This window comes from Varanus komodoensis, unplaced genomic scaffold (genome assembly GCF_004798865.1).
Source record: "Varanus komodoensis strain SLA01 unplaced genomic scaffold, ASM479886v1 scaffold77, whole genome shotgun sequence".
NCBI lineage: Eukaryota > Metazoa > Chordata > Lepidosauria > Squamata > Varanidae > Varanus > Varanus komodoensis.
The window spans coordinates 1,651,854-1,662,174 of NW_025336442.1; the positions used below are offsets into that span (position 1 = coordinate 1,651,854).

Genomic DNA, 10,321 nt, shown 5'->3' on the forward strand with positions numbered 1-10,321 from the left:
AGCCAGAAGCGCTCCCCACGCCTGTACACCCAAAGCGCGGCACCCTTCCTCTCGTTTCCGTCCTGCCAGGGTGGAAAGTTCAGGGATCGATGGGAATGCAGGGCAGACAGCTGGATCTGGATCTGGATCTGGAGGTGGATCTACCCTTCGGTGAACGCCGGAGGGAGATTAACAGACTACCCTCTTGCTCCAACACCTGGAATGAGGACCAGCTATACATATTAACCGTTCAGGCAGCTTTTCGATGCGAATTTAGGAGGACATTTCAAGCATCTCCACCCACTTTGACTTAACTATGTGAATATGTCTCTTTTCTCCAAAATGCACACTTTAAAAGTGCATTTTTAGCCAACTGGCAAATCAAACCGGGGATATGGGAGCTTTGCCTGAAAAAGATGCACTCGGGGGTCAGGGGTGACGGTGGGGGATTCTGGCGTTTAGCAGCACAATGCTACGCTCACAGTCGCCTTGCTTTTACCCTAGCAAGAAGCGCTACAGTGAAGTCTAACGAATTTGCATTTCTAAGAATCTACAGTGGACCGGATTTTTCCGAATTGGGCAGATTCTGGGTACTTGCAGACCTCTGGGGTGCTTTTTCGACCATGGTGGGATTTTTGTGCAGATACCTGCTTGTCTCAACTCAGAGTAGCACTTGTTCTCATTTGCAGAATTGGGCATTAATGCATGAAATGGTATATTAATGCATTAATTGTGCATGATTGCAAGCAGCATGAAATGATTTGACATTCCTAGGTGTGACCAGGTGAGCTCTGCGCCTGCTGCTCCTTGTACTAGTGTTGATTGTGCGAAGTGCGGATACCTGTGCGCCTCTGAGGGTCTGCGCTTGCATGTGCTAGTGTACCCATTCCTTCTGACGGGAGAAGCGAAGCAGCATGTCTGTCTAGCAGATCCGGGGCCCTTTGTGGGGCAGAGGGAACGGCAGCCGGCTTTACCAAACATGCCTGACCACAGAGCTACGCAGGAGTCTTGCTCATTTCCTTCAAAGGGGGTTATTCATACTCCGACGGGCGAGGCCTCAGGCCTCTCTGTTTTGCAAACTGCCGGGCCCCTTTTGTTATGCTGTCCACTGACCAATGCCATTGGCTTTTTTTTAAAGCACTGCATGAGAATTGTTCCAGATGTGCAAGTGTGCAATGGCACTTGCACACATTCACATCCATGCACATCAGCACAAGTGCGTATTTGTGCAAATTCCACCCCCAAGTTAAAAAAATGGTTTGCAAGTGGAATCTGCAGGTCAGGTTCCTAGAAAACCAACCTGATTTGAATTGGCCCCAAGGCTGACAGTTCCACTCAAGTGGCTGCTTATGGACCCGCCATGCGTCTGACAGAGTTCCAGTTCCGCGGGACTTGACTTCCTGTGAGGAAGCCTGCTCCCGGATTGCCTCCCATCTTCCATATTTTTCTTGGGGGCCCTCCTAAAATTCAGAGGAGCTATTGGTGATCATTTTTAAGGGACTTGTGGGAAACTCCTGGCCAACTGAACCAAGAAGGCCGATAGATTCATTTGCATCAACTGCCTCCCCCCACCCCTTTGGCGAGGGAGGGCTTTCCTATTGTGCCTTTCTTCTACGGAAAGAGCTGAGCCTTTAATTTCCTGCGGGAATGCTGCCTTGGAACAGCGGGCACACAGGAAGACACTAAATAGGTGAGGCTTGGATGTACTTCTCCAGAGAAAAGTTCCCTTGATTGGGCTGGGAGAGGGCTGGAAACCCTTCTAAAAGGCCCTTTTTCCCTGGGTGTTTACAAGTTTTCAGTTCCCTTTCTTTTCCATAAGGACTGCTTTCTCGTTGGCTTTATGAGCTTAGGTTTCCTTTTGCTGCCGACAGAGAAGAAACTGGCTGTTGATTCCAGGACACCAAACCACAAGTCAAATGAGTACCCATAACATTTCCCACCGTGCCCCCTCCCCTTCCAAAACAAAACAGAACCAAACCCCAAGGCTAATTTTTGACTCTCGCAGTGGGGCAAGCTTTGGCTACAGTCTGATTCTTCCAGTGGAGAAGAGATGCACTGAATTGATCCATCCGGCCTCCTACGCTCACAAGGCAAGTTTAGGATGACTTAAAGCAAAATGGATAATTGCTCACAGATACTATTCTCTGCTCTTTCCATCTTTTTTCTCTTTCACACACACACAACACGAGTGTTTATGGCACTCCAATGGTTCCTGCCCCTTTGAAGCTGGCAACCAGCGGTCCCAGATTTGATTGCGGTTCTGCAAGCAAAGTGGCCTTCAAGATTTGCATCTTAAATTCCTGTAACCTCAACAATGCATCCTGTTATTACTAATCTGAACTGTTGTTGCTCTGAAAACCGTAAGGGGAAAACACAAGCACTGGGGGCGTCTTTGAACGGACCGATTTTAGTTGGAGTGGGGAGATCTTCCAAGAGATTGTGAGCGTCACCAGGTTTCTTCCAAGCAGAACCATTTCTGAAACATGGCAGCGAGGGCAACTTCACCCTCAGGTGGGGTAAACGCTGCACGGGGTGTCTGCAAAACCGTTCACTCCTCGGCTTTGGGCAGAACCGATTCACGGCAGAAGAAAACTTAATCACACATTAAAAGAGGGCATGTCATTTTGCTGAGGCGTGGAGGAGCAGGGGATCCCAGCCTCCCCTCTTTAATGCTTACACGACCATCCAGAAATTCTGGGACGGTTGTCCAGTTCAAACAATCTTTGCAAATTTGTTTCTTCGGCCATCCAGCCGTAATGGGCATTTCCTTCCTGTGCATATTGTTGACAAAGGGACACAGGGTTGGACCCAGGATCTGTGCTCGGATCCCCAGCACCACTTCCACCGGCACAAGCGATCCAGCACAAGTCTGGCCCAAGTGCCTGGGGAACACACCCCCTCCTGAACTCTTTACGGAGCGGCGGAGACCGAGGCACGCCGACTCGGAAGATGTCCTCCTGGGCTCGGTGGGGAGGACTCCCACCCTTGGGTGGGACTGCAGGCAGCTTTAATAAGTTAACTGTGTATAAAGTTACATATGGAAGAACAACATGTTCTAAGCAGCAGGAGAGGAAATTCTGTACTTTTTGTTCTTCGCCTACATCAGGGAATCCCATCAGGGAATACCTGGGGTGAGACACTCTGCACTTGCTCTAAGCCATCATGGTGGTTTTATTTGAAAGTAGTTTTAAAAGTAAAAGTGATTTCAAAAACCCCAACTAGGCTTAGGCGAATGGGCCGGCATATAAGTCCGCTAAAGACAACAAATAAAATAAATAAAACTAAATAAAGACATGAGGCTCCCTGGGTGGCTTTGGGCGCGTTACAGACTCTCTAGCCCAAACTACCTCACAGGGCTGTTGTTGTGAGGACAAAATGGAGCAACGGAAGCCCCCTTGAGTTCCTCATGCAAGGAAGAAAGGCGGGGTGATAAATGCGATGCAACATCGGCAGGTGGATCTGTCCGGGACGGAGATGCTTTCCACCGATTAAGCAAAGGATTAAATCGACCAACGAGTCCAGTCCCCTGTTCGTGCACCGGCCTATTTCTTGGTGCATGCATCCAGTCCGAGCTTGAAGTGATGGTGAGCACCACTGACCCCCTCTGCAAATTAGATCACACCCCATTAAAAATAAACGCAAAATCGCAGTGCAATCATTCGGCTAACGTCAGGCACAACCAGCCCTGCGGTCCTTAACACACCTACCTGAGAGAACGCCTCTCTCTCCTCCCCTCCATCCCTTTTCCTCGCATAACACGTCTTTTAGACGGTAAGCCTATGGGCCTGGCTTCTCTTAGGATGCTTTGTCTCACCCTAGCAGTGGGACTTTAAGAAATACACAAAACCAATGGACAAAGTAAAGAGGAGCACAGTGCGGTGGACTTCTGAGGTCGCTTGGTGAGCCTGCAAGCCCGTGCATGCTTGCTTACATGCGAGTAAGCCCCACTAAAGACAGTCAAGTGATGGCCCAAGATGTGGTTGCAACAAACCAAAAAGACCTGCCACTTCGAAGAGGAGCTGGTTGATAAAGACTCCACGTGATGCCCTAAATATCTTCCAGGTAGAAATGCTCAGGGGTTTTGGCTTCTCCCAACAAATAAAATGGATCAGAGATGAGTGCCGCTAGAACAGTACTTTTTCAGGTAATTCTCCACAAGCCATATTCTTCCCATCAATGGAGCTTGCTTCTAAGTAAATGTGTTTAGAATTATAACACTGATCTGGTGACCACTTGGAATGGAAAGTTCTTTTTTCCTTTTTGGATTGTGCTACATCATTCCCCTCTTCTCATGCCCCGTTTAAAAGATTTACTAAAGAATGCATTAAACAGTTGTAGTTTCATAGCAAAATAGTTTAGTAGTCTTGCAAGTCTGATTCCTAAAATCAAAGAGTTGCTTTGGATCATCCATCCCTCATATAAAAGTGAATTTAAAAAGCAAAACAAAACCCAGACTAGATTAAGCACGGCAACTACTGGAACTGACTGCACAACGTCCACCTAAGCCCAGACACTTTCTTTCCGCAGCCATACTGGGTGGGCACACAGAAATATTGTTTTTCCCCTTTTTCTTTTTAAAGGAGTTCCCCGAGCAACATGTAATGATCGCCCCAGCAGCCCAGGAACTGCTCCTTCGGCACACCAGGGACAAAGATGAAGCGTTTCGCGAGGGAGTCGCCGAGCTCCCCGGCCATATTTCTGATGGCCTTCGTAGTTCTGAATAATAGCACATAAATCTGGGATCAATCAGGCCAGGGGTTCGAGTGCTCTGACGCGCTATTTTAATGAGAGCGATTTATGCCCATGCTTAACCCTTCCGTCAAAATCAGCAACCTGAAAGTGTTCTGTGTTGGCTGTCCATTTTTAAAAAAATGCATTGATGGGCGAAGTCCACGTATTTCTGGGGATGTCTTAGTAGCCCGGTGTCCCGCTTGCCTTAAATCAGTGTCTGAGGGCCAACAGGGATGCTGACAACGCAATGGTGGTCTCGTTGTTTTGATTAAACGGGGGGGGGGAGGCAACTGGTTCAACCGCCCCCCCCCCAGTTGTGAATCTGCAACAGCCCCTTCGATCTGCTGCTAGCAAGATTATTTAACCCTATCAGTGATGGATTAAGCAAGTGCTTCCAAAGGAAGGTGATGAGCTGTAGGCAAAAACCTCCCCCAGTCATCACGGGCACTTTTTCCCCACCTCCCTCATGCTGCGTGGGGTGTGGCTGTGAGTTTTGCTGGCTATTTTAACTTTTTAAAAAAGCTACGATTGCTAATTATGTCATTAGCGTCACATGCAGTTAGTTAGGCCCTGATGAGATGCAGGCCTAGCAGAGCTGGTGCTCTCGGCACCGAAGGTGCTCCAAGATGCTCACTCGCTTCTGCACGATGCTCGAAAGAGAGCGACGCAGCTCAGGCTTGGGCAAACCCACGGCACAGATATTCCATGGGTCGGAACAGCAGGTTTAGCAGAAGTCATTCTAAAAAGTGCTACAGACGCAGATCAGCACATACAAACAATAGCAAGTACCTAACCATTGTTCTATATTTCTATATTTTTGTGATCTATATGTGAGCTATCTTTTTTTAGCCTCTGTGCCTATTCTAGGAACCCCATTAAGGTCAAGCCGATCTCCAGGAAGACCTTAAAAGAAAAGTGAGCCACCAAATTCCTGGGCCAGGGCACTCATGCGGACAACTGCCACAGCTTCTCAAAAAGTGTTATGAAATGCAACTGGTGCTGGGGAGATGGAAAGGGGGTCTCTGATTGCATTCAGGGGGCTCTCTATGAAGCTTATCGGCTGTTCTGCCAAATTTTGGTCTGCTAAATGAGTCTTGGGAGATTCACAGACACACAAACCACTTCCTAAAGGACTTTGCAGGGTGGGGGCAGAGAAGCCTGGGAGAGAAGGAAGGGAAGAATCTGTGGGGGGGGGGGGTCAGTTTAGTCTGGTTCCATAGCCACCTGGCTGGGATATTTCAATATGGTCCTTAAAACATTTGCCCCTAAATAAACATCTCAGTTATCCCATGGCAGAGCAACTGAATTCTCTCTGACTACTCCTTGAAAGCAAGGCAAGCAAAGTGCATGTGTGATTAGCCATGGCGGAAACTTGTCCTCACATGGAAGATAAAGTGCTGCCTATTTCTGCATCTTCCTTTGACTGAACCTCACTGCCATCCCGGCCCGGCCCGCGAGTTCAGCTGCCTGGAAGATTAAATGCAGCCGACTCCTCCACTGGAAGACCAGCCCGGCCAGCTAAAGGGGAGCAGCAACCCTGTCAGCTCATGCCGGGCTGCAGTTTAAAATAGTTCAGCCTCTCCATCCCTAGGATAAACTGCCATCTGAAGAATAAAATGTCAATATCAAAAGCAGGAAATAGAAGGAAAAGGTGTCTGTGTGTGTGGAATTTATCCCTTGTTGCTGGAGTGAAGCAGGGCTCATTGCAATACCAGGCGCTGTTCACAAGCCCAGGATCTGGACCTTGGAGAACTACTTCCACGTAACCCAGAAAGCAAATTCCCAGGGAAGAGGTCCCCATATTCATCTGAAAAATCACAGCTCCCCCCCCGCCCCCCCCCCCCCCAGCCATGCTTTGGGCGCCCCTTTTTCTCATCCCTGTTTTCACTTTAAGGCAGAGACCTGGATCCAAGCCCTTCTCTCCCACCCCTCAAAGTCAGGGGTTGTCCTCATGCACGCACAGCTCAGCTCTACAGAACGTCTGAACCCTGCCGGGCACGCGGGTTTCCACTGGGGGTGTGAAGCCACTTGGAAATCTTCCATGCAGCCAGGGGCGCCCCCATTGGCCCTTTCGCGCTTGTTGCACTCGGCCCATGGAAATGCTTGTGTGAACTGGCCATGGAGTTCTGCGTCAAATACAGAGTCACCTACATTCAGAAATGTAATCGATATATTCCAATGATACGTTGCTACCTTTAAGACTGCATTTTCACCCTTGGGTGAGTATACTGTGAATGCTCATCCAAAAGGGTTATCAACATTATTACAGACGGGGAAAACCAAGGCTTAATTCCTGTAACAATCTGGCTTTCCTCCACCTAGATCATTAGCTGCTGACTAGCATAAAATGTTTGTTATCTTGGCACCTCAAAAGAAAGGAAGGATGAAATCCCGTGCACATTTAGACAGAGAAAACATCTGACAATTCCCAGAATTCCCCGGGCTTGCTGACTGGGGAATGCTGGGAGTTGTAGGACTCCCACCCCCACAAGCATGCATAGGATTGTGTGCAAGCAAAATAAGGTAGTAAGTGTTGGCTACAGCATCCTGCGTGTTGATACCGAAAATATTTACAAGCTCTCCAGCTTCCATGCGAACGTCTGTTGATTCAGCCAGTCTGTTCAAAAGTATCAACATTACGTCGTCTTCACCCATAATATCATGTTTGGATGGGAAGCAAAGGTGCAGAATACCAAGAGGCCTGCTGAAGGCATGCGCAGAATCCTGTGGCCACTGTTGCCACTCAGGGCTCACTCAAGGAGCAAAGAGTAAAGCGAAGGATGAACTAAAGTTCGGCAACCCAAACAGGCCAGCTGAGCTCCTAATCGGACTGCAAGGCCTTGCTCTCACAGAAGTGGAGAAAAGTGCCTTCGGATCACACTCCACCAAGGGAGGCCAAGGGCGAGCTGGCGCATCAGCCACAGTTCTCCTACCTGTGCAAGCGCACGTGGAATGCTCTTCTCCCAAAGTGGTCTTTGGGTAGTGTATGAAATCTCACTGTGGGCTGCGACAGACATTTAATGAATGAAAAACTATGACTTGGGACACTCAGGATACCCCGGGACATGCAGACTTCTATAGAGTTAAATGAATATAAATTGTCAGGGCGATACATAACCAATGCATCTCAGAATTGCCGGTCTCTGGAGGGAACAGTCCAGGTGAGCACTGATCCTGAGAAAAAGCTGGGAAGAAATATCCCTGGTGTGGGTAGTTCTCCAGCCCAACCCACATGAGAGACTGGCCGGAGAAATTCCACCTCGTTTTTCTGGGCCCGTGGAGGAAGCTTTCCCAGTGGATCCAATTCCGAGCGAGCGAGGCTTATGTGATGCCAAAAGGCTTTTGGGCCCCCTCGGCATGCGTAGCGCATGCAAAGGTGCCCATGGTGCTGAGCACAAGCCACATCTAAACACACAAACCGGAAGTACATTAACATGACACCTGGTTAATCAAAGGAGCGTTCTGGCTAAAGCTTGTGTGTGACCAGGCCGGCACGGAAATGCCATTGTTACGCCATGTCTGAATACATGCAGAACTGCTCACAATTCAGCTACATGGCACAACAAAGCCACCAGGTGTTAACAACATTTAAGCGTCGGAAGGAAAGGCTCAATTAATTCTTAAACTTTTCAAGGGAAGGTTTCACCTTGCTTTAAATTATAATAGGAAAAAGACACAAATACCAAGAATACTTTGAGCCTTCGTAGGCCTGTTAATTTCTGTTAAATTCCTCTAGCAAGTGCGCATGGATTTTAGTCCTTCAGACCACGGTCCCACTGACTTGGGAGCAAGCCCCACTGAACTCAGTGGGCCTTACTTCTGAGTAGGCACAGCATTTTGCCCTCTGTTGTCTCACTGCTGTTTCCTGTAAAGCAGAACTGTATTTTTGCTTAATCAAAGGCATGTGCCCGTCAATGGCAGACATTTCCGCTGCCCTGGTGCTTGATGCTCATGGCGGAGCCGAGTCTGAAGCGCCAGGCCTGCTTATCCTTAATTTGCTTCAGAATACTGATCATAAATTTCACGGAATCGTTTCAAACGGTCGGTTTTAAATTGTTGTAAACCGCCCAGGGCCTATGCGACTGGGGGTTATAGAACAAGCAAAATAAAATTAAAAAACCTATTTTAAGAGAGAACTTCCCCTGCTCCAGAAGCAGTGATAGCCATAAGAAAAAAATAACATATATAGCCCTAATACAGATAATAATCCTGTGCATGATGTGAAAGCAAGGCCCATGCTGAGCAGACTCAAGGCAGGATGGCCCTGGCTTAGGCCAACCAAGACTACCAAAAAATGCAAACTTTTGAGAACTTTGGGTCTCTTTGGGTTTTGGCATTATCTTGCATTTGGGTTTTGGCATTATCTCTCTTGCATTATCCCCAGGCCTTAAACTATTTCCAAAACCACCCCTTCTTCTGGGGCCTGCGAAAAATACCTCCTGCGAGCTCCCGGCGGGACGGGTGGCGGGGAGGGCGAGGCGCGGGTGCGCGGCACGGGGCACCACGGGGAGGTGGGTCCCAGCGCCTCCGGCAGCGCAGCCCGCCCGGCCAGAAAGCGCGAGGGCGAGCCGGCGAGGACGCCCGCTTGCACGGAGCGGGTCCCCCGCGCGCGCAGGAGAACTTCCCGCGGGCCGGACGCGCGCGCGCGCGCCCCGGGCGCAGGCTGGCACCCGCGCTCGCCCGGGGCTTCAGCTGGCCCGCGGCAAGCTCGCGCGCGCCGGCGTCAGCCTCGCTCCAGCCGCCCGGGCCGCCGCGTCCACAAGCCACGCCGGCCGCCGCGCCGCCGCCGCCGCCCCACTTCCACGCCACTCCCCCGGAGAGGCTTCCAGACCCCCCCCCGGCGCAGCCCCGAAAGTCCCCGCAGCTCGCTCCCCTGCCCGGCTTGGGGCCCCCCCGCCCGACAGAGGACGCAGAGGGCCCCGCGCTCACCTTCCCGGGGCGCGCCTCCTTCGCTGCCGCTGCTGCCCCCGGACTGCTCCTGCGCCCGCTTGCCGCCCTCCCTCGCCTCCGGGCCGGGCTCTTTGGCTCCGTTCATGCCGGCGGCGACCTCCTCCAGGTCCAAGAGGTGGCTGACGCTGAAGTTTTTCCTCGCCTGGGGGTTGTCCGGAGGGTCCAAAATCCGCACCGGATTGGGGGCGAACTGCTTGTCCATGCCGTAAGCGGCCACCGTTTCCATCTCTCCCGAAGAATCCAGGGCTGGCCCCCCACCCCACCCCACCCCAGAGCGGTAAGACCCCCCCTCTCTCTTTCCCCGCCGTTGCGATCGGGAGAGCGCCGCTCCCCACTCCCCCAAAACTTTAGCGCGCCCCCTTTCTCCTTCGCCTGCGTCTTCCCAGGGGAGAACTCTACACATATATTCCTTGGGCAGCCTCGTGTTGACGTCTGAAGGGGAGCGAGAGAGAAACAGAGAGGGAGAGAGAGAGATTGTCCCAAAGTTTTTCTAGCTCGCCTCTTTTTCCGCCCACCGCGCTTTCCTAGCTCGCCAGTCGCTTGTGCAGAGTTTCCTACGCTGAAATGGACCGAGACTGGCCAATAGACAAAGATGTTCTGAAACTAAGCTTCCCCCCGCCGCCCCAGTGTTCTGAAACTGACCTGCGAACTCCCCACCCCC

General features: G+C 50.8%; 1 protein-coding gene across 1 annotated transcript in view; it reads right to left on the bottom strand.

Moving 5' to 3' along the window:
• Positions 1 to 9,886, bottom strand: part of PRRX2 (paired related homeobox 2) — a 39,144-nt gene extending 29,258 nt beyond the window's left edge. Inside the window, exon 1 of the mRNA XM_044453180.1 lies at positions 9,640 to 9,886. Within this exon, the coding sequence (XP_044309115.1) occupies positions 9,640 to 9,886 (247 nt within the window). The remainder of the gene's footprint in view (positions 1 to 9,639) is intronic.
• Positions 9,887 to 10,321: the final 435 nt, after the last annotated feature.